This window comes from Saimiri boliviensis, chromosome 8 (genome assembly GCF_048565385.1).
Source record: "Saimiri boliviensis isolate mSaiBol1 chromosome 8, mSaiBol1.pri, whole genome shotgun sequence".
Lineage (NCBI taxonomy): Eukaryota > Metazoa > Chordata > Mammalia > Primates > Cebidae > Saimiri > Saimiri boliviensis.
Genome location: NC_133456.1, coordinates 83,441,636 through 83,466,492, shown reverse-complemented (window position 1 = coordinate 83,466,492; position 24,857 = coordinate 83,441,636). Strand labels below are relative to the sequence as shown.

The 24,857-nt window shown below is 37.3% G+C and overlaps 2 protein-coding genes across 9 annotated transcripts in view; both read left to right on the top strand.

Moving 5' to 3' along the window:
* The window catches only part of ACAP2 (ArfGAP with coiled-coil, ankyrin repeat and PH domains 2), a 161,993-nt gene that overhangs the window by 83,100 nt on the left and 54,036 nt on the right, over positions 1-24,857 (top strand). For all 8 annotated transcript variants that reach the window (XR_012518877.1, XR_012518876.1, XM_074404760.1 and 5 more), the window contains 4 exons: positions 4,009-4,067; positions 6,685-6,868; positions 12,727-12,771; positions 17,252-17,347. Coding sequence is in view for 6 of the 8 variants with exons in the window: in XM_074404760.1 (XP_074260861.1) it covers positions 4,009-4,067; positions 6,685-6,868; positions 12,727-12,771; positions 17,252-17,347 (384 nt within the window). In the remaining 2 variants the exon portion in view is untranslated. The remainder of the gene's footprint in view (positions 1-4,008; positions 4,068-6,684; positions 6,869-12,726; positions 12,772-17,251; positions 17,348-24,857) is intronic.
* LOC101053092 (translationally-controlled tumor protein-like) lies at positions 17,257-24,852 on the top strand. The gene is made up of 2 exons (XM_074404762.1): positions 17,257-17,347; positions 18,685-24,852. Exon 2 carries the CDS (start codon positions 18,693-18,695, stop codon positions 19,200-19,202), a length of 510 nt encoding a protein of 169 aa, XP_074260863.1. The 5' UTR covers positions 17,257-17,347; positions 18,685-18,692; the 3' UTR covers positions 19,203-24,852.

The window sequence follows — 24,857 nt, the reverse complement described above, 5'->3', positions numbered from 1 at the left end:
CTCCTGGGTTCAGGCAATTCTCCTGCCTCAGCCTCCTGAGTAGCTGGGATTACAGACATGCACCACCATGCCCAGCTAATTTTTTGTATTTTTAGTAGAGACGGGGTTTCACCCTGTTGACCAGGATGGTCTCGATCTCTTGACCTCGTGATCCACCCGCCTTGGCCTCCCAAAGTGCTGGGATTACAGGCGTGAGCCACCGCGCTCGGCCTGATGGTGTCTTCTTAGGTCACCACCTTACTGATAGCAGAATGATTCTTCTTCTTGCTGCCCATCTTTGTGGAGCCATTTTCTGCTGGACCCAAGTTGGAAAGGAAGAGCATGGAAGATTCTCTGATTATTTACATTTTCTTTAATTTCTGTGAGCATGTTTTGTAGTCATCACTATGAAGTCTTGCATATTTTTGTCAAATTTATCCTTAAGCTTTTTCTATTTATTATTGTAAATGGTATTTCTTTTAAAGTTCAATTGCTAATTGGTCATTGCTGATCTATAGAAATAAAACTGATTTTTGTATTTTGAATTTTTTTCTACAGCCTTGCTAAACTCACTTATTCTAGCAGTTTTTTTCTGCAGATTCCATAGTGTTATCTGTAGAGCTGATCATAATATCTGTGGATAAAGACAATGCTATATTCTTCCTTACTAATATGTATGCTTTTAGTTTCTTGTATGATTGCATTGCTAGAATTTCTAGTGTAATACTGAATAGAAGTGATGAGTAGACATTCCTGGCCATGTTCTAGATCTGAGGGTGAAAGTAGCCTTTTGCCACTAACCAGGATGTTAGACACAAATTTTTCATATGTCCCCTTTATTAGACAGAGGGAGGTACCTTATATTCCCATATTCTTGAGAGTTTTTAAAAATCAGGAATGGATGATTTTTGTCCAATGCTTTTTGTGTCTGTCATAGGAGAGAGAGGGTCGATTGCAGTGCAGTGGCATGATCACAGTTCACTGCAACCTTGAACTCCTGGGCTGAAGTGATTCTCTTGTCTTAGCCTCCTGAGCAGCTAGGACTACAAGTAGTGTGTGCCACCATGCTTGGCTCATTTAAAAACAAACATATATATATATATATATATATATATATATATATATATATATATATATATATATATATAAAGATGGGTCTTGCCATATGGCTCAGGCTAATCTTGAACTCTGGCCTCATGGGATCCTCCTATCTTGGGCTCGCAAAGTACTGGGATTATAGGGATTAGCCACCATGCCTGGCCCTGATTTTATTTCTTGAGGTCAAGTTTAAATACAGTTAAATTAAAAAATCCTATTTGTACCATTCAGTTAATTTCGGCAAGCCCATCCACTCATGTAAGTCAAATCCTTTTTAAGATACAGATCATTATGATTACCTAGAAAGTTCTCCCATACCACTTCTTAGACAGTCCCAACCCATAACCCCAAAGTCAAGTCCTGTTCTGATTTTCTTCCATAAACTAGTTGTGCTCTTTCTATAACTTCACATAAATAGAATCATATTGTATATATGTGTCTGTGTGTGTGTGTGTGTGTGTGTGTGTGTGAGAGAGAGAGAGAGAGAGAGAGAGAGAGAGAGAGACTTCTTTCGCTTGGAATAACATTTTTGAGATTCATCTATATCGTTACCTGTTTCAGTAGTTCTCTTTATTTAATGCTTTGTAGTGTAACTTAATATAATGTCATATTATTGCTTTATACCCTACTACATGGTCAATTTTCTTGAATGTTGTTAGTGTTCCTGAGAAGACTGGATGTTCTTTTTTCATTGGTTTTATGTTTCTCTGTCTGTCCTTTCAATTAATCTAGTTAATATGTTGTTTCTTCTTAATTTATTTAAAAATCTGTTGTTTCATATTTATACTGTAATTCTTCATATTTTAAAGTTATTTTAAAATTTAAATATAACAAAATTGATTTTTTGTGGCATATAACTTTATGGGTTTTGGTAGATGCATACAGTTGGGTCTTGACGCCAAAATCAAGATGCATAACAGTTTCATCAACTCCCCAGAAACCCTCATGTTGCTCTGCTATCAACCCTTCCATCCTTCTTCTATCAGGGAAATGGCCAATTTTTTTTCATCCCCTCAGTCTTGCCCTTTCCTCAATGCCATACAAATTTTGTTTCACTTAGCAAAATGCATTGAGATTGACCTATGTTGTTGCATGTATTAAAAATCATTCCTTTTTGTTCCTGAGTAGTAATGTATGAATATACCATAGTTTGTTTCTGTATTCACCGGTTGAAAGACATTTGGGTATTTTCATTATTTTGGCAATTAGGAATGAATCTGCTATAAACATTTCAGTACAGGTCTTTGTGTGAACATAGGTTTTATTTATTTATTTTTTTGCCAAATACCTAGGATTGGGATTGTTACATTTCATGTACATGTAATTTTAATTTTATATGATTTGGAAGGTTTTAAACTATAGATTCTGTCTCTAAACTCTGTTCAGGGTATCAGTTTCTTCTTGAATGAGCCTTGGTAGTTTTTTTCTTTCACAAAATATGTCCATTTTATCTGTTGAATTTATAGGCCTACGGTTGTTTCTCAGCTTCACAGATTATCTTTTTAATATATATGCAGTCCATGATAAAGACATATTTCTCCTTAATGTTTGAAATTTGTGTCTTCTTTTGAGGTTTATGGATTTTATAATCTTTTAAGAACCAGATGTTTGGATTCTTTGATTTTTCTCTAGTAACTTTCTGTTTTCTATTTAGTTGACTTCTACTCTGATCTTTATTATTTTCTTTCTTCTGCTTACCTTTGATTTAGTACTTTGAGTTTAACATAATACAGACAAATTTAATTTCTCTCTGGAAGTAAATTGACAGAAATTGACAGATTTCGAACCCTAAATCCAGATTCCTGTGGAATGTGTGTATGTGGTATTTAGGAGAAAACAGAAGACAGAACTTCGGAGATAAATAAATTGTGGTATTATGGTTTTTTTTTTTTGGGAGACGGAGTTTCGCTCTTGTTACCCAGGCTGGAGTGCAATGGCGCAATCTCGGCTCACCGCAACCTCCGCCTCCTGGGTTCAGGTAATTCTCCTGCCTCAGCCTCCTGAGTAGCTGGGATTACAGGCACACGCTACCATGCCCAGCTAATGTTTTGTATTTTTAGTAGAGACGGGGTTTCACCATGTTGACCAGGATGGTCTCGATCTCTTGACCTTGTGATCCACCCGTCTCGGTCTCCCAAAGTGCTGGGATCACAGGCTTGAGCCACCGCGCCCAGCCCGGTATTGTTTTTAATTAGTAGAAGAACAGAGGATTTTTCTTTTGGATATTGATCTTTCTGCCTGTTCATCTAACTTTATTTCAAACTCTGAATGAAGTATATCTGTAAATTATTAAAGGTGAAATTCCCATGATAAGCATTCTGATGTTTATAATAATACACAGATCCATTTGTGTTAAATATGTGACATCATTTAAATGGGGCGAAATACTATCTGACGGAATAAAATTTTATTCTTGTCTCTAATGTTAGCAGTTATTTAACCTAAAGGACTATGCAATGTTTACTTGAATTCAAAATAGTCATTTAAGTCCCCAAGTCTTCCCAAATGAGTAGCCGCTACCTCAACTAAGGTATATGGAATTTCTGGAGTTATTTTCATTTGGTATGCTGTGATATATTGGAGTAAGTAATTTCTGTAGTGTATGGAGTGGAATTTGTATTCCTGTTTTAGGTTGTCTTCCAAAGCCTGAATTAAGGAAATACGTTGCTCCACTGTTTGAATGTTCTATTTAAATATTAAAGCAGATTTGTTTTTCTCTGTAAATAGAAGTAATTTTATTTTTGAGAGATGAAATTGGCTTATCTGTTTTGGGTTCTATTTTTAAATGCTTATTTCTTTTGTAGTGTTCAAGAAGAGATATGGGTGGTATTACAATTGGAGAATTGATGAAGGGATGTGACATTTATAGCACTGTAAGAAAATTATTTTGTTTACTTTTCTAATCACTTAATATCACATTTTATTTTTTAGATCCTGTTTGACCAAACTCAGAGATCAATTAAAGCACAGCTTCAGAACTTTGTTAAAGAGTAAGTCAATTGCAGTGAAGAGGAAAGAAAATCAACTAGTTAATGATTAATCTGGGAGTTGGTATCTTTTGGAAGAAATTATATACCATGAAATCATTGAAAATATTGGAGTTTTTGTTAGCTTTGTGAAATGTGTGCTGCATTTCTTCCTAAATTATTCTGTAAGAAAATCAGACTTGATGTCTTTTAGTGAATCACTTACTTCATGAATATGTGTTCTGGAGAATACTTAGCTAGGATACATAGCTATAGGTTTAAAAAATTACTTTAATGTGAATAATCTAATTGGCCTTTCACAATCCAAAGCAAACCCCAAAAGGGGTTGAAATACTATTAGTTATTGTAGTTGAAACTATGTTTTCCATTATTTCAATGTGGCATTTTCTTTGAAGAGAAGATAATGGAATATATGAGAATGAGTCATGAAAGTACATAATTTTTGTTACATATGAGTATTTCTGTCACATTCATCACATTTTCTTTGTGAAATAAAATAGAACTAGAAATTTAAAAAAATCAGAAATTTCCGTATTAGGAAAGTTTTTCTTTTTCACATTAATAATACAGTTTTTCTCTTTAGATTCCTGATTAAGAATATATAAAATTACAGATAAAGTTGATTATAATAGAGCTGTAAAGTGGTGTTAGATCTCAGTAAGATAGCACACTATTTTAATAGGTTAGAATTTGTGGGTTCTGGAGGTTATGTATTACAGTTTTTTTTTCTTTCTTTCTTTTTTTAGTATAGAGACAGGGTCTGACAGGCTGGAGCTGGAGTACAGTGGCTTGATCATAACTCACTGTAACCTCCAATTCCTGGGCTGAAGTGATCCTCCGGCCTCAGCCTCCTGAGTAGTTAGGACTACAGGCATGCACCATCACTTCTGGCTAATTTATCTTTTATTTTTCATTATTTGTAGAGACAGGTCTCACTGTGTTGCCGAGGGTAGTCTCAAACTCCTAGCCTCAAAGCAGTCTTCTTACCTTGACCTCCGAAAGCACTGGGATTACGGACATGAGCCACTGCACCCAACCAGATTCTTTATAAATTACTATGTAATAGATTAACACTCAGAACGCCTTTGTAGAATGCACACATAACAGTTTATGGCTTCTTTCAAAGAGTTGAATATATTTCTTACATATATTTTATTATGATTTTTATAAAATCATTTATCTTTAAGTTATTTTACCTAACTCCCTAGTAGAAAAATAAAAGCGAAGGGATGTTATATGACTAAGATCATTCATGAACCAAGTGTTTCAGATTTTCAGACTATTAAAAGGGATACTGTTCCTCTTTGCTGATGCAGCGATTCTTTCAGAAATTGGTGTGTTCCAGCTTAGGGAATAATGTGAGACCACAGAAATAAAAAATAAAAATTAGCCTTGTGTGGTGGTATGTGACTGTATATAGTCCCAGCTACTTGAAAGGCTTGAGGTGGGAGATTGCTTGAGTCCAGGAGTTCGAGGCTGTAGTGAGTTCTGATCATGCCACACAGCATGAGAAACAAATGTTGTTTCTTTTTTTTTTTTTTTTTTTGAGACGGAGTTTTGCTCTTGTTACCCAGGCTGGAGTGCAATGGTGCGATCTCGGCTCACCGCAACCTCCGCCTCCTGGGTTCAGGCAATTCTCCTGCCTCAGCCTCCTGAGTAGCTGGGATTACAGGCACGCACCACCATGCCCAGCTAATTTTTTGTATTTTTAGTAGAGACGGGGTTTCACCATGTTGACCAGGATGGTCTCGATCTCTTGACCTCGTGATCCACCCGCCTCGGCCTCCCAAAGTGCTGGGATTACAGGCTTGAGCCACCACGCCCGGCTGTTGTTTCTTAAAGTGTGGTCTGTAGACCACCAGTAGTAGTAAAATTAAGGGTGTGTCTTAAAAATAAACTCCTCAGATTTCTAGCATTTGTCCTGAAGGCTAAAGAATTACAATCTCTCAGAAAGGACTCTGGAATTTGCATTTTTAACAAGTGCCCTATAGTGATTCTTATGTATACTACTGTTTAAAAATCACTTGGTGAAATAATGGTACATGTCACTAAAGTTGTCTTTAGAAAGACAGTTAACTTTTCCTTCATGTTTCTGTAGTGTTTACTTGATAATTTATTTTCACCTCAAGTTATGTAGATTTAAATAATGAAATTTTAGCTGACTTTCTCAGGATTTATACAAAATTGAGAAACTATATATTGTTTTAGTTTGAAGAGTAAATGTGTTTCAATAAGAGGTGAAACAAAAAATGGAGGAACATAGGAATTAAATTCTAAATGTTGCTTTACTAAAGTGTTTGTTTTTTAGAGATAGAGTGTTGCTCTGTTGCTCATCTTTGCAACCTCCACCTCCTGGGTTCAAGTGATTCTCCTGCCTCAGCCTCCCGAGTAGCTGGAACTACTGGCGTGTGCCACCACGCCCAGCTTATTTTTTTGTATTTTTAGTAGAGAAGGGTTTTCACCATGTTGGCCAGGATGGTCTTGATCTCTTGACCTCATGATCCACCCACCACGGTCTCCCAAAGTAATGGGATTACAGGTGTGAGCCACTGCGCCCACCGTGCTAAGGTTTTTTAATGAAGCAAGTTACAAAAGTTTCACCAAGTTTTTCTTTTTTTAGAGATCTTAGAAAATTCAAAGATGCCAAAAAGCAGTTTGAAAAAGTCAGTGAAGAAAAAGAAAATGCATTAGTAAAAAATGCCCAAGTACAAAGAAACAAACAACATGAAGTTGAAGAAGCCACCAACATTCTGACAGCAACAAGAAAATGTTTTCGACACATAGCCCTCGATTATGTGCTTCAGGTATATATTTTCTTACTGTGTATGTTTTCAGACAGTGTCTACTAAACAGGTTTTTACTTTTGAGTGATTGCCCTAAGAAGTATAAATACTTTGAGGGTAAAGTTAAAACATTATCTTTTGTGGAAAATTTCCATCTGTATAGCTGTTCATGTATCCATGTGTGTATGGATATATAGTCCTTTGGTTCTGAGTTCTGCAGCTTTTCTCTTAACATTATATTCCACATTTAAAAATGTTTAAAAAGCATTTTTAGTTGCTTTATTTTATTCTCTGGAATTGCTATATCAATTTATCCTTTATTGTACCAATTTATTTTTTCAGTAAATTTAGGGGTACAAGTGGATTTTTGGTCACATGATGAACTGCATAGTGGTGGTGTGTCGGCTTTCAGTGTATATGTCACTCCAGTAGTATACATTGTACCCAATAGGACATTTTTCATCCCTCACCTTCCTCCTGCTTTCCCCCTTTCTGAGCCTCCAGTGTACATTATACCACTTTGTATGCCCCTGAGAACCTGTAACTTAGCTCCTACTTATAGGTGACAATATACGGCATTTGGTTTTCCATTCCTTTGTTATTTGATCTAGGATAAGGGCCCCTAGTTCAATCTAAGTTGCTGTAAAAGACATTTATCATGTTCAAGTTTTACTGGCAATAGGGAAGATAGAATTTTCAGTAATTGGGCTTGGGCTGGGTGTGTTAATAACATCTTTACATTTCTTATTCCTTTAGAGTAGATTCTTAGAGGTACTAAGGCTCACCATATTGCCAAATAAAAAATCTTCCTAGAAGTAGTGTTATCCTATTATTGCATTAGGTGCTGTTTTTAAAAACTAGAAATCTGTATTTGGTAAGTTGCTTGGTCATCTTCCAGTCTAACGTATAATTGAAGCTAGTGTGAATGTGATAAGTCTCCAAAGATACTTGAGACACATGAAAACTGAAGGCATATTATATTGTGCGTTTCTATATATCATGGAATTTAAAGCCTAAAAAACCTTTAAAGCTTAGGGAATTACCTTACGTAATCTCCTTTCACAAAACAGTAGTGGTCGTCCTCAGAGATTGTTTACTTCACGATGATCACAGAGTACTTCCTTAAAAAGTATACAAGTAACCAAATAGAAATTAGTGATTAAAAATTACTTAGGTAACTTTGCAAAACAATAGAAAATTAAGTTTTTTTCTATTAAGTTCCTATTCAGTAAGTGGGAAGTTAAATTTTTTTTTTTTTTTTTTTTTTGAGACTGAGTTTCGCTCTCGTTACCCAGGCTGGAGTGCAATGGTGCGATCTTGGCTCACCACAACCTCCGCCTCCTGGGTTCAGGGAATTCTCCTGCCTCAGCCTCCTGAGCAGCTGGGATTACAGGCACGTGCCACCATGCCCAGCTAATTTTTTGTATTTTTAGTAGAGACGGGGTTTCACCATGTTGACTAGGATGGTCTCGATCTCTTGACCTTGTGATCCACCCGTCTCGGCCTCCCAAAGTGCTGGGATTACAGGCTTGAGCCACCGCGCCCGGCCGAGAAGTTAAATTTCTAAAATGAATAGACTTTACTTTTGGAGGAAAGGTTACTAGACCGGCGTAGTCTGTTTCCTAGGTCCTGTTATCTACCTCACATTCATACATCATTTTCTGCTGTAGTATGAGTACTCACCCTGCCTAACCCACTGAAATGGTTCATGCAAGGGTTTTATTCACTAGACATATTTCAGTTTTTAACCAACTTGACTATTCTGTTTTACTGCAGTGGTAGACCATACTCTCCTTCTTGAAACAACCTTTTATCTTGATTTGTCTGAATCTGCTTTTAGGTCTTCCTTCTAACTTATGTTTCTTTTCCATTTCTGTTTTGGGCTTCACTCCTTTGTCTGCCTTTTTACTTTCCTTTTTAGGGTTCTATCTTTGGTTTTATTATTTTCTTACTTTATTGTTTTCTGCCAGTCTCATCATACCTCTTACTTGAATCACTACCTGTTATTATAGGTAGATGACCAAATATTTTTTTCACAGAGGTACCTCGTTGTCATTGTGTTTATAATTGAAGCCTCTCATCTTCCAAAATGGCTTCTCTTTCTGTTTTGCCCTCAATCCAGTTGAATGGTGTCACTCTTTTACTCTCACAGTAGTTCAAAATGAGAGAATTGTTTTAGATATTCTCTTCATTCTAAGCCATTACATCTAGTTGCCAAAATGTCTTGAAAATTTCTCCTATGTACCTCTTAAATTGGTTCTTTCTTACCCTTGCTGCAGACCTAACCAAGTCTTATTGTTTCTTGCCTCGTGTATTAAGATATTCTCATAAAATGGGTCTGCCTTGCATTGCTTTTACTTGCCCTGTTATTAATTCATTCTCTGTTTTGTGGTCAGGGTTACTCAGACTTCTCCAGGCCAGAGGAATTATTTTTGCCTCTGCCTTCTCTGCGTTGCCGTATTTTCGTACACATTGCAGTTAGACTACTTACATGTTTATTGTAAATATTTATTTATATATATTTTTCTATTTCTAAATTGTATCCCTAGCATCTAGTTTAGTGGTTAGAAAATAGATATGTAAGAATTGTCTTTTGAGAGAGTGAATGGCTTAATGTTACAAATTTTATTTTAGGAAGGTCAGCTAAAATTTTCATTATTTTTAAACTTATATATTATTTTCTTGGGCATCCATACAGTAAGTATAAGTTAGGAATGCTCACGCTGCCTCCCCACCACCCCCTCCCCCACCACCCAACAAATAACTATGTTTATGATTTTTCTGATGGGAACTATGGCATCATTTTATGGCCTTTATTTCATTTATCTCTACTTTAGAGAATAGTAAGTAAATAAATATCCAATTGTATAAAATTTGTCATGCTTGGCTGGGCGCGGTGGCTCACGCCTGTAATCCCAGCACTTTGGGAGGCCGAGGCGGGTGGATCACAAGGTCGAGAGATTGAGACCAACGTGGTCAACATGGTGAAACCCCGTCTCTACTAAAAATACAAAAAACTAGCTGGGCATGGTGGCGCGTGCCTGTAATCCCAGCTACTCAGGAGGCTGAGTCAGGAGAATTGCCTGAACCCAGGAGGCGGAGGTTGCGGTGAGCCGAGACCGCGCCATTGCACTCCAGCCTGGGTGACAAGAGCGAAACTCCGTCTCAAAAAAAAAAAAAAAAAAAAAAAAAAATTTGTCATGCTTAACTTCTTTAAATATTTGAGTTTACTTTTTTCCTCCAATAATTTAAATGATATATAATACAATTTAAATATTATATGAAAATCCTATTTTATATAGTATTTACTTTTTATATATAACATTTAAATTTAAAAATTTTATATAGCATTTACATTTTTTTTCAACTAGAAAAAAGACATAGAAAGCAGACATTTTAACATAATTCAACATTTGAGTAGTAGGCCATTTACAGCTTCTGGTTTACTTAGAGCATTTGAAAGTTAATATTGTAGTTCTCCAAAGTCAATAGGCTTTGAAATATATGCAGAAGAAACTAGTCTTGTTTGTTTGTTTGTTTTTGAGAAGGAGTCTTGCTCTGTTGCCTAGGCTGAAGTGTAGTGATGTGATCCCAGCTCATTGCAACCTCCATCTCCAGGGTTTAAGTGATTCTTCTGCCTCAGCCTCTCAAATAGCCGGGATTACAGGTACCCACCACCACGCCTGGCTAATTTTTATGTTTTTAGTAGAGATGGGCTTTCACCATGTTGGCCAGGCTGGTCTCAAACTCTTGACTCCAAGCAATTCGCCCGCCTCGGCCTCCCAAAGTGTAAGGATGAGCCGTCACGCCCGGCCAGAAACTAGTCTTATAGTTAAGTAAAGTTACTTAGATTTTTCTTGTTCTGTTTTAATGTTTTATTTAGTGCTTTAAAATTATTTGATAAAATATAGAATTCAGTGGGAAGAACATATTTAAAAGATACTTTATAATCTTTTGACAGTATTGGCAAAAAGTGAACGATTCTTTTCTTAGATAAATATTTTATTTCATTAAGCTGATATATAATAACAGACAAAAATAAAATGTTTGTTGTGAATTTCTAGAGTTGGGAGAGATCCCATCAAAGGCAAGCATCTTAATGATCCTTCGGTAAATTTAGTCTAATTAAAACATTTACTTAAGATCTGTCTGGATGCAGGGGCTCATTCCTTTAATCCCAGTGCTTTGGGAGGCCAATGTGGGAAGATTGCTTGAATTGAGGAGCTTGAGACCAGATTGTGCAACATAGTGAGAAACTATCTTTACGAAAAGTAAAAAAATTAGCTGGATCTGGTACTATGTACCTATAGTCCCAGCTACTCAGGAAGCTGAGATGGGAGAATTGCCGGGGGCTAAGGCAGGGGGATTGTGTGGCCAGGAATTTCAGGCTGCAGTGAGATCTTATCATGCCACTGCATGCCAGAGTGGGCAATAGAGTGAGACTTTGTCTCTAAAAACAAAACAAAATCTGTTAATTTATTTAAGAAATATTTGACTTGCTCCTTTACTATTTGAATACCTTTTATTTCTTTTTCTTGCCTGATTGCTCTGGCTAGAACTTCAAGTACTATTTTGAATAGGAGTGGAGAGAGAGGGCATCCTTGTCTGGTGCCAGATTTCAAAGGGAATGCTTCCAGTTTTTGCTCATTCAGTATGATATTGACTGTTGGTTTGTCATAAATAGCTTTTATTATTTTGAGATACATTCCATCAATACCTAGTTTATTGAGGGTTTTTAGCATAAAGGGCTAGTGTCCTTTGTAGGGACATGGATGAACCTGGAAACCATCATTCTCAGCAAACTGACACAAGAGCAGAAAATCAAACACTGCATGTTCTCACTCATAGATGGGTGTTGAACAATGAGAACACATGGACACAGGGAGGGGAGCACTACACACTGGGGTCTGTTGGGGGCAAATAGGCGAGGGACAGTTGGGGGTGGGGAGTTGGGGAGGGATAGCATGGTGAGAAATGCCAGATATGGGTGATGGGGAGGAAGGCAGCAATCACACTGCCACGAGTGTATCTATGCAACAATCTTGCATGTTCTTCACATGTACCCCAAAACCTAAAATGCAATTTAAAAAAATAAAATAAAAAAATAAAGAAATATTTATTGAATGCTTAGTGTTGCTACTATAGCTGGGAATAAGACAGAGACCCTGGTCTCACTAGAACTTACTCTTTGGTTAGGGAAAAGACACAAATAAATCAGAAAATATAAGGTAGTTATAAATGTTCTGAGTAAAATAAATAGGATTGGTATACTAGACAGTGCATACGAAGCTACTGTAGACCTTTGTGAGGAGGTGTGAGATAGCGTTGAATCCATCTAAGCAGAACGTCACAACATGTAGACAGAACAGTCAGTACAAAGGCATTGAGGTAAGTGCGGTCCTGGGCTGTGGTTGGTGCACAGAAAGGGGGAAAGTAATAAAAAACTAGGTTGAAGAAGTAGGCAGAGGCCACATCACAGTGGGCCTTGCCAGCCATGATAGGAAGTTGGAGGGTGTTATGGTAGAGGTAACATGATCTTATTTATATTTTTATTATTTATATTGATGAGCAATTAGAATAAAGAGGGTGGGAAAAAAGATGAAATTACCAGAACTTCAGATGTCAAAATAGTTCCATCACTCTAATATAGTTTAAATAACTAGCTTTTTTTTTTTAAGCTCAGAAATGTAAGAGGATTTCATGGGAATGTTTGTCTTAACTGTGTTTTGCAAAGGGATGGTCGAAGGATCAAAAATTTGAGCTCTGTTTTTGTTTGCTTTTTGGAAAAGTATTAACCATTAAACAAGTTTTACAATATTACGTTATAGATTAGCTTTAAAATAATGCATGGGAGATTAACCAGATGTGTTTTCCCTCAGATTAATGTTCTTCAATCAAAAAGGAGATCAGAAATCCTAAAATCAGTAAGATATTATTTGAAATGATATTTTAAATATTTTAATATGAAACTAAATGTACATATTTAGGTGTTGAAAGAGCATCTGATATATACATGGCAAGGTTTATGATTGCTCTTCTTTTTGATCTTCATTTGTATTTGTGGCACTGAGCTTCTTTTTGTCTCCTTCATGTTATAGTTGTTTGTGTATCTCATCTGTTGATACACTGTGAGGTCCGTAAAGGCAGACTATGTACTGTTGCGTTTTTGTTTTCTTTTATACTTTTCTTTTTTTTTTTTTTGAGACAGAGTTTCGCTCTTGTTACCCAGGCTGGAGTGCAGTGGTGCGATCTTGGCTCACCGCAACCTCTGTTTCCTAGGTTCAAGCAATTCTCCTGCCTCAGCCTCCCGAGTATCTGGGATTACAGGCACACGCCACCATGCCCAGCTGATTTTTGTATTTTTAGTAGAGACAGGGTTTCACCATGTTGACCAGGATGGTCTCGATCTCTTGACCTTGTGATCCACCCGCCTCAGCCTTCCAAAGTGCTGGGATTATAGGCGTGAGCCACCGCGCCTAACCTCTTTTATGTTGCTTTACATGCACTAGATGCCCAGTACCATTTGGTGAATAACTAAAAGTGCTTGGTGTGAAAACCTGTGAGAATATTTCAGAATTGTTTTGAGAGTTAGGAACGTAAAAAACTTACATTTAGGCTTTGGATTTTTTCTCACTTGTTTTGCCTTAAACATTTTTGCCCAACCTCTCAACATATTTGCATTTTTCTCTGTAATTTTTTGCATTGTTTAAAAATATTTGAGATTGAGGATTTACATAAATAGTATCATTTGGAGAATTTTTCCATTAAAGTTGAGGATGGATCAGTCTTCTGGTTTGTTCTTTGGTATGCAGTTACAAAACCAGTGGGATGAAATTTGGTGATCACTTTTTTCCTTGAGCCTCTTCACCCACATGATGATTGTTTTTTGGTGAGGAGCCCTTTTTTTGATCTTAAAGCTAATGAAAGCCGGTTGCCTGGGCTCATGCCTGTAATGCTAAGATCTTGGGAGGCAAGGTGAGTGGATCACCTGAGGTCAGGAGTTCAAGACCAGCCTGTCCAACCTGGTGAAACCCTGTCTCTACTAAAAATACAAAAAAATTAGCTGGGCGTGGTGGCAGGTGCCTGTAATCCCATCTACTTCTGGAGGTTGAGGCAGGAGAATCACTTGACCCTGGGAGGCGGAGGTTGCAGTGAGCCGAGATCACACCGTTACACTCCAGCTAAGTTACAAGAGTGAAACTGTCTCAGCGAACCCCCAAAAAACAAAAGAAAACAAAAAAACAACAAAACAAAACTTATGAAGAAGTGGACAGGGCATGATTTGGTATAGCATAGCACTCTTTATATTTTGATAGCCTTAGTAATAATCTCTCAACTTTGAATTATTTACTGACTTTTCCCCCAAAAGGCTATACTTAAGTTGCCTTAGATTCTGTCCCCACCTAGCTTTTTTCTAAATTTTATGTATATATTTGTGTCATATCTTATTAGGTAAACACATTGTACTTCCTGTTTTTAAAAAGATAATATTTATACCTCTCTTGTTTTCCAGATTGACAGTAATGTGTATTAATTGTAGAAAATTAGAATGCATATGACGAAAAAATAAAAACTACCTAGAAATTCTGCTACCACGGGGGAGCCACTATTAATATCTTGGCATACATCTTCGTCTTTTTCGCTCTTTCTGTGTGTGTGCATGTATGTGCGCGCATGTGCATCCATGCATGCATGTGTGTGTGTGAATATGTGTACATGAACTTGTATATATGCCTTTTAAAATCATATTTTTTAATTGGAATCATTCCTCCATACTATTTTATAACTTCTGTTTTCACTAATATACTGCAAAGTTATATGTCATTAAATATCCTTTATGTAATGATGGCTTTTGCGGCCAGGTAGAACTCTACCACGTGAATATGCAAGGGATTGGCAAATGTTTTCTGTAAAAGTCCAGGTAGTAAATATGGTAGGTTTTAAAGGCCTCATGGTCTCTGTCGGAATTACTCAACTGTGCTATTATAATAAGAAAGACCGTATGTAAATGAATGGTCATGGCTGTGTTCCAATAAAACTTACTTAGAAACTCAAAAATTTGAATTTCATATAATTTTCACATATACATTTCATATATTTTTATTATCTTTAAATCATTTAAAGATGTAAAAACCATTCATAGCTCATGGACTATCAAAAAACAGCTGGTGAGGCCTAATAAAGTTTGCAGGTCATAGTTTACTAACCTTGAAGAAATATACCACAAATTAATTTCACCTATTAATGAATATTCAAATAATTTCCTTGTTTTTGACATTAAAACATTGCTAGCATTGTCGTGATCATTCTAATGAATAAACCTGTTATTTTCTTAGGATAGATTTATAAACTAGAGATTACGTAGTCAGGATTTAGGCTTTAGAAAAATATTGTCCAATTTCAAGGGTTATACAATATTTCCCCTAATATTGTGTGAAAATGAATATTTCTTCACATTTTGCCAACACTGAGCATTCCAGTTTTTCCCCCAAGCTCTCCCTAGTTTGGTGGATAGAAAGCATGATCTCATTATTCAGTTTTGCATTTTGTTAATACAAATGAGTTTAAACATTTTTCCGTATTTTTTTTTTGGCCACTTATGTACCTCCTATGTCGTTTGTCTCTTTTTCTGTTGGAGTGTTCATCTTTTCATGTTGATTTGTAACGTCTCTTACATCTTAAGACTGATAACTCCTTGTCATGTGTTTTTTCCTAGTTTATCATTTGTCTTTTAATATACTTGTTTTGCATTTTAATGTACAGGGATATTTTATATTTTTATGTAATCCTAGCTATTAATCCCATCCCTCTTTTAAAATTTTTAATTGATTTTTTAAATAATTTATTTGTTTTTATTATATTCACAAATTTGGGCAATGATTACCATTATCTAATTGCAGAATAATTTTTCTCTTCTGAGTTTTACCTTTTGTCTCTGTGTTTTAATAGTTTTTTTTTGGAGGATTTTTGAGTATTAAGGACCTTATGACCTATTTTAGACTACAGAAAATTGAACAGATGCCACTTGTTAAAAATAACATGGATGTGGCTGGGCACGGTGGCTCAAGCCTGTAATCCCAGCACTTTGGGAGGCTGAGGCAGGTGGATCACTTTATGACCGAGGCGGGTGGATCACTTTATGAGGTCAAGAGATCGAGACCATCCTGGTCAACAAGGTGAAACCCTGTCTCTACTAAAAATACAAAAAATTAGCTGAGTGTGGTGGTGCGTGCCTGTAATCCCAGCTACTCAGGAGGCTGAGGCAGGAGAATTGCCTGAACCCAGGAGGCGGAGGTTGCGGTGAGCCGAGATCGCGCCATTGCACTCCAGCCTGGGTAACAAGAGCGAAACTCCGTCTCAAAAAAAAAAAGGATGTTTAGAATATTTTTTCAGTGTTATTCATGTAATTATATAATTCCTTTTATGTAAAAACTTAATAAAATGAGGGTGATTTTTCTCTTTAAAATAGATAAAATATGGGAAAACTTGGACAAATCTCAGCCCATTAATGTTAAGTTTTTAGATTTGGTGGTATGACTAAAGAAACCTCCATATTGGCAAATTCACTTGACTCATTTTATTTTGGTATCTTGAGAGAAAAACCAGCTTTCTCCTACTTGAGATTGTGCTTGGTGCTCTAGGAGATTGTAAAGTGTTTGTGTTTTATTTTGATCACTTTATTTTCCTCTGTCTTATCTTTTTGTCTTTTTTTACAATTTAAAGTTTGTCAGTGAGCTTGGTTGAAGGAGCACATAAAAATGGATGTAGAAAGAAAGTAGAGTTACTGAAAATTGGATTATTTGAATCTGCTATATACATTTTGATCACCTAGATATACTCTAAACAACTAAAATTTGGGGCATTAAAAAACTTGAAACCACTGGGAAATTTCTTTTAAATAAAACTTATTTTCATTGTATTTGAAAACATTTTTGAAATACTCTAAAAAAACAGATGACTCAGTTTAATTTTCAAATAGGTTTGATGAGCTGGGCACGGTGGCTCATGCCTATAATTCCAGCACTTTTAGAGGCCAAAGTGGGAGGATTGCTTGAGCCCAGGAGTTCAAGATCAGCCTGGGTAATGTGCTGAGACTTTGTCTTTACAAAAGAATAAAAAAATTAGCTGAGTATGGTGGCACAGGCCTCTGGTCTCAGCTACTTAGGAAGCTGAAATGGGAGAATCTCTTGAGCCTGGGAGGTCCAGGTTGTAGTGAACTTTTCTTTGTGCCACTGCATGCCAGGCCTGGGCAACAAAGCAAGAGCCTTTGTCCTGTCTGTCTGTCTGTCTGTCTGTCTGTCTGTCTGTCTGTCTGTCTGTCTATCTATCTATCTATATATATAAAATATTTCAGAATATTTAGGTCTAGATTTTAAAATGGTCATCTTTTTTCCCCCCTATTAGATGTTATCATTTATGTATGCCCATTTGGCCTTCTTTCATCAAGGATATGATCTGTTTAGTGAACTTGGACCCTACATGAAGGATCTGGGTGCACAGGTAATGTTGCACTATGTTTCTTAATTCAGTTTTATACACTGATAATTGTATTTTTAAAGAAATTTAGCATATTGGAGGTGTAATCGTCTGTTCTCAACACTGCTATAAAGAGCCGCCTCAGACTGGGTAATCTAGAAAGGAAAGGTCTAATTGACGCACAGTTCTGCATGGCTTGGGATGCCTCAGGAAACTTACAATCATGGTAGAAGGCAAAGAGAAAGCAAGGCACCGTCTTCACAAGGTAGCAGTGGGGAGAATGAACGCAGGAGACACTACCAAACACTTACAAAACCATCAGATTTCGTGAGAACTCACTCACTGTCACGAGAACCAGCATGGGGGAAACTGCCCCCATGAGTTAGTTACCTCCACCTGGTCTCTCTCTCGACACATGAGGATTATGGGGATTATAATTCAATATGAGATTTTGGGCAGGGACACAGTCAAACCGTATCAGGAGGACTTGACATTTCATTTACTTAATGAAGAATGAAGTTTGATGCTACAGCAGATTTATAGATGAGTTAAATTCCCAAATGTTTGCAGTTTGAGTATACCCAAAAATGAAATCAACGGTAAAAAGAACCTTATGGTATAGATTGTATATGAAGGTATTGAAAAGGAGAATTTAAAAACAAAGTGTTTGTTCTGCAGTCTACGTAACTGGACTTATTTTTAAATGTCTTACATTTGGATAATTGAGTTATTCTTCTAATTTGCTTTTTATTTGAGTTATATCTCTTTTTTTATTTTCCCAAAAATGGTATCTTGCTATTTGAATAAAAAAAAATTAGAATCTTAAAATTACAGAGCTCTTGGGTACTTTTTCATTTCATACAGTCACATGTGGCTATCTGTGGCTTTGTGTATAGTTCTCTACATATATACAAATTGTATATATATATATAAATTTAATTGTGTTCAAATTATTTTTACATAGCTGATCAGAACTTTATATTAGATCTGTTCTGGGGACATTGTTTTTTATTGACGAACATTCTCAATTTAACAATGTTTTTAGGTGATTTTCTTTCTCAAGATGTTTCAGTTTAGTTTTCAAGAGAAGGGGATTAATGATGAAATACAGAGTTTAGGCCAGGCACTGTGGCTCATGCTTATAATTCCAGCACTTTGGGAGGCTGAGGCATGCAGATTACTTGAGGCCAGGAGTTTGAGACCAGCCTGGCCAACATGGTGAAACCCTGTCTCTGCTAAAAATAGAAAAATTAGCTTTTTTGCTGGCTCCCCACTCCCCACTGAGTGCCACTCTGCCTACATCGCGCCCCCTCAGAGCTTTGGGCTCCTGCTAACCTAGCGCCACCGTGGTCTCCCTTCAGCCGCCATCATGATTATTTACCGGTACCTCATCAGCCACATTGAGATGTTCTCTGACATATACAAGATCCGGGAGATCGCTGAAGGGCTGTGCCTGGAGGTGGAGAGGAAGATGGTCAGTAGGATAGAAGGTAACATTGATGGTTCGATTATTGGTGGAAATGCCTCCGCTGAAGGCCCTGAGGGCGAATGTATGGAAAGCACAGTAATCACTGGTGTCGATACTGTCATGAACCATCACCTGCAGGAAACATATTCCACAAAAGAAGTCTACAAGAAGTACATCAAAGATTACATGAAATCAATCAAAGGCAAACTTGAACAGAGACCAGAAAGAGTAAAACCTTTTATGACAAGAGCTGCAGAACAAAGCAAGCACATCTTTGCTAATTTCAAAAACTACCAATTCTTTATTGGTGAAAACATGAATCCAGATGGCATGGTATTGGACTACTGTGAGGATGGTGTGACCCCATATATGATTTTCTTTAAAGATGGTTTAGAAATGGAAAAATGTTAACAAATTTGGCAGTTACTTCAGATCTATCACCTGTCATTGTTGCTGGCTTCTGCTTGTCATCCACACAGCACCAGGACTTAAGACAAAGGGAACTGAAGTCATCCTGAGCTCTTTATTTATTTTGACCATGATTTATTTGGAGTGGAGGCATTGTTTTTGAGAAAAACATGTCATGTAGGTTGTCCAAAAATAAAATGCATTTAAACTCATTTGAGAGAATGCCTTGTAGTTTAATATATATTTAAACTAACTTTATCCTGTAGTGTTCCTGGAGAAGCTAGAGACTGGTTGTAAGCTACTAGAAAGAATTAAGACTCATCAATTAACTTCTACTAAACTACTTCTGGAATATAAAAAAGAAGCAAAGGTTTTGATTGTGATTTGCAATAAAGGGAAAGACCATCCTCATAGCAGTGCCAACATCTGAAGTGGAGCCTTACACATTTCACCATCTACAACGGAAGTAGTTAACTCGAAGAGTTTACCCAGAGAATAAAAAGAGACTCATTCAGTTGGAAGCAACTTTGTTTCAGCAGATAAAGAGAGCCAAGTCTCTTGGGATGAATGTTAAACTCCCTGGTAGCTAGAAGGGGCTGACTGGCAAATTAGCCTGTCCAGCCACCTGTTTTGTACACTTTAAGGTGCTTGGTTGCATTTTTAAATGGTTGATGGGAAAATAAAAATTTAAAAAAAAAATTAAAAAATTAGCCGGGCGTGGTGGTGTATGCCTGTAATCCCAGTTACTCCAGAGGCTGATGCAGGAGAACTGCTCAAGCCTGAGAGGCGGAGTTCATAGTGAGCCAAGATTGGGCCATTGTACTCCAGCCTGAGTGACAAAGGGAAACGGTCTCAAAAAAAGGAAAAAAAAAAAAAGAAAAATAGAGTTCAAGGAAAAAGATAAGAGTTGAATGGGAATTGAAATTACTGAACAGAGTGTATGTCAGGTGTGGTGTGTGTATGTGTCTATGCCACGGATTACATGAATTCTGTTTTCTGCCTTGGCAGAACTTAGTCTCTCAGGAGAAACCAACAAGTCACCACACTGGTAATCTCTGTGCTGAATATCTTATGTGGGTGTAACAGTTGGGATTAGGTTTGCTTGCAAGTAATAGAAAACTGACAATACTAGTAGCTGAAAATAGAGAGTTTTATTTCTCTTATGTAAAGTCAAAGGCATGGTGTAGTGGCTACTTGGTTAGCAGGAATGCAGGCTTATTTTTTTGATTCTAACTCATGGTTCAAAGTGGCTAATCAAGTCACTAGCTATTATACCCAAATTACAGCTAATAGGAAGAAGGAGAGAAGAAAGAAAGATACATTTTCTCTCTTTAAACACATTTCCTAGAAATTGTACATATTACTTCTAAGTATATCCCAATGCCAAGTGCTTAGTCACAGGGTCACGATAGTTGAAAGGGAAATTAACTTTAATGCCAGGTAGCCACGTGATCTGCTAGAATTTAGGGGGTCCATTCTTAAGAAGGAGAAAACTTAAATTGAGGGACAGCTGGCCTTTTCCATTGTATTGGAAAGGTTCAAAGTGTTGCAGGAACATATAGACAGGACGTGTAAGCCAGACTTGGGGGGAACGAAAGACCTTCATAGGTTTTAGACATTCCTCATAATACTATCAAATATTAGATTGCCCTCTCACATTCAGCATAATTTATAAAAGCAGTATGAGTTCAGTTGCAGTTGTCTAGCTGAAATAGTTATATATTTTTAAGACATTTAATCATTTTAGTTTTATAGGTTTTCCCCCACTCTAGATCTCAAAGCTGCAGGTCCTTGAGAAACAACATCTAAGCCACAGACCCTGTAGTGCCTAGTGGATAGACGGCCAAGTTGGAGGTGGCCTGTTACGAAATTCTTTTCGCAATTAGTAGATAATGGCATCTGAAACTAACTACATGGCAGTAGAGATAGAAATGGTTAGATTTGAGGGTTAAGATACAGTCAATTCGAGGGTGGAAGGGCATGAGTTGACAAATACATTGATTTGTGAGGATAAGATGTGTAAATGGATGTGTGTGTAGCTCAAGAGAGGGACATACACTGAGTCAGTAGCATATAGTTGCTGACTGCAATTACAGGAGTGGGTGAGTTGATGGGGGGGGTGAGTTAGATATCTGAATCATAGAGCTTTTTATTCTAAAAATTTTTTTTTCTTTCTTTTGATGGAGTCTCGCTCTGGTGGACAGGCAGTGGTGCGATCTCGGCTCACCATAACGTCCGCCTCCTGGGTTCCAGCGATTCTGCCTCAGCCTCCTGAGTAGCTGGGACTACAGGCGCATGCCACTATGCCTGGCTAATTTTTTTATTTTTAGTAGAGATGAGGTTTCACCATGTTGGCCAGGCTGGTCTTGAACTCCTGACCTCATGATCTGCCCGCCAGGGCCTCCCAAAGTGCTGGGATTACAGATGTGAGCCACTGCACCTGGCCCGTAGAGGTAATTTGTTTATTTATTTTTGTTTATTTTTTGAGATAGAGTCTCACTCCACAGCCTCCGCCTCCCAGGTTCAAGCATTCTCCTGCCTTAGCCTCCTGAGTAGCTGGGACTATAGGCATGTGCCAGCACACCTGGATAATTTTTTTGTATTTTTAGTAGAGACAGGTTTTTACCATCTTAGGCAGGATCTCAATCTCCTGACCTCGTGATCTGCCCATCTCGACCTCTCAGAGTGCTGGGATTACAGGCATGAGCCAACACACCTGGCCCGATAGAGCTACTTTAAAAAAAAAATCTAGGTGCATAGACATTGTAAAGATTTTTATTTTGTAAGTTAAGGTTGAGGTCCCCTGGTGTTGAGTAAAAAGAGAAGCTGACTTGGAATAGGGACCTAAGAAGGACTGATTTTTGAGATGGCTAGGTAAGAGAAGCTATGTGAGGACGTAGATGAACAAGGAAGTGGAAAAACAGGAGACTGGCATCATAGGCCAGGAAAAGTGTTCCAAAGGGAACACTTCAATTATCAGAAAGTTATCAGCTTCAATTATTAGAAAGTTAAGTAAACCTAGGACTGAGAAATACCTGTTGAATTTAGCAGCAAAAAGTTGTTACCTGTCTGAGAGATGCTGTTTCCATTAAGTTGGGGACTCAAGCAGTAGAATTTGAATTACAGTGGGTAGATGAGTATGAAATGGGCAAGTATAGAAGGTGGCAATGTTTTAAAGAAGTTGTGTTATAAAGGAAAGAGGGAAGGAATGTGGTAGCTGGAAAAAGTATGGGTTAGAGGTTTTATTAAGGTAGAATGATTTGCATCAACTTAAAAGCAGATGGGAATGGGCCTAGTTCAAGAGGGAGAAGTTGAAAAGGAGAAAGAGAAGTGATGATATCTGAGATTGGTGGGAATAGAAGGGATTTAAAACAAAGAGGGACCAGGGATACCTGCTTAGTTATAGGTACCTATTAAAATTCATAATGTGCAATACTAACACAAACTTGGGATACTTTTCTCTGCTCCAAGTTATCTTCCTGATACATTTCCTGGTGTCTAGAAGATAAGACTCTGCCAGTCTTCACATTTCCTCAATTCATGCCTCCCCTCAAACTCCCACCATCATGAAAGTTGGTTTTCTTTACACTTTTTCCCCATAAGAGAGGGGGAATTGTCCCTACTTTTCTGTTGTAATAACAGTGGGGTTAGAGATGCAAGAGGCATTTATTACCAATTAGGTAGTAAACCATCACCTACATTGCAGAATTCATCTGCAAAGTATATGCTTGCATGGCATATTTGTAAATATTTTGAGTTTGGGACTTATCTCATACTGTACTTCAGTGTGAATGAATGAATAAATAATATTTATATACCATTCAATTAGAGCCATAAAAACCATAGGATGCTTAGTCCACTCATTCTGCATAAGAAGCTGTTGTGAGGGTATGTTTTCCTAGTGCAACATGTACAGCTTTACCCACTAAACCAATGCTGCATGTTCCTAAGGTATGTATGTATTAGATCCTAAAGTAGAATAGTGTAGTTGCCACTTATGTCAGGTACTTTACGATAGTGATAGTTCTGTTTCATTTCCGTTCTGGGTATTTTTTTTTCTTTTTCTTTTTTTTTTTTTGAGACGGAGTTTCACTCTTTGTTACCCAGGCTGGAGTGCAATGGCACGATCTCGGCTCACCGCAACCTCCGCCTCCTGCGTTCAGGCAATTCTCCTGCCTCAGCCTCCTGACTAGCTGGGATTACAGGCACGTGCCACCATGCCCAGCTGGATTTTAGTATTTTTAGTAGAGATGGGGTTTCATCATGTTGACCAGGATGGTCTCGATTTCTTGACCTCGTGATCCACCCGCCTTGGCCTCCCAAAGTGCTGGGATTACAGGCTTGAGCCACCGCGCCCGGCCATGGGTATTTTTTTTGTTGTTGTTTTCATTACTCAGTGATATTCTCTGTGACCAAGACTTTTAAAAAATGTAGCTTTTAAAAGATACAACTTAAAATGTTTAGACATTTAATGCTTATCTTTATCATATTCCTGCTGATCTGATATGTATGTTTTAATTTATTCATTTATCAAACATATGTTAATCATTTAGAGGTGATGGAGGTTCAGAGTTCGAAAGGCATCATCATAGTCTGGACCAGGCATCTCAAACTCCGGCTGCTGGCCGCGTGTGGCCCCCTGAGGCCATTTATCCGGCCTCCCACCGCACTTCAGGAAGGGGCACCTCCTTCATTGGTGGTCAATGAGAGGAGCACAGTATGTGGCGGCCCTCCAACGGTCTGAGGGACAGTGAACTGGCCCCCTTTGTAAAAAGTTTGGGGACGCCTGGTCTAGACAATGAAACCCACACAATTAATAATATATAACCCAGTTATTGTTAGTTTAACAAATAGGATTTTAGGAAGCAGGTGTGTTTCTCATCACATCTTACTGGAAATCAAATGCTTCCTTTATGATAGAAAGGAAAATCATCCTTTCTAATGCAAAGGAACAAGAAAGAAATGGATTTTATAATCTTACACTAAGTTTTTTTAGCTTTTAAAAATGATCCTTGAGATTGCTGATTTCTTACCTTGGTCTTATGAATGATTACTATTTTTTTTTAAGCTTTTTCTTTTATCTGGTGAATTATTTTTTTCTTCTTTTCAGATTTGATTATAATATTAGGGAGCCAGCATGAAAACCTGAAGAGGCATATTGAATGATTGGAAGTAGCTGTTAGAGTGAATTTGTGAGAGCTGGTTTAGCTGGTTTAGTACTAGTTTAGCTGCACTACTTTTTGCTGTTTGAGAAATAAGTCACCATTGTCTTCTTTGTTTCTTTTTTTTTTCTTTCTTTTACGTATCAGAATTTGCTTAGTGGGTCAGCACGCAGCTTAAGCTAGAGTCATTTTCCTTCTTCAAGGATTGAATGTGTATCATTGCAATACCTGTGATAAGGCCTCTGTAATATATGTGGCACCATGACTATTCTTGGAAATTTTTTTTTCTAGTGGAGGTTTGGATCTTTTCAAAGAGAACTTGATAGCAGAAAAAAATATGAACTTCTACTTCAAAGTTTAGCCGAACCTTTTAAAATAAGCTTGAATGGAGTGATTTTTAAATTATATTTATCTGTGAAATGATTTGGAATATGATTTGAAAAAATAATCCATGCCTTTTTTTAAGTCTACAGTTTTCTCTTTTTCCCTTTTTACA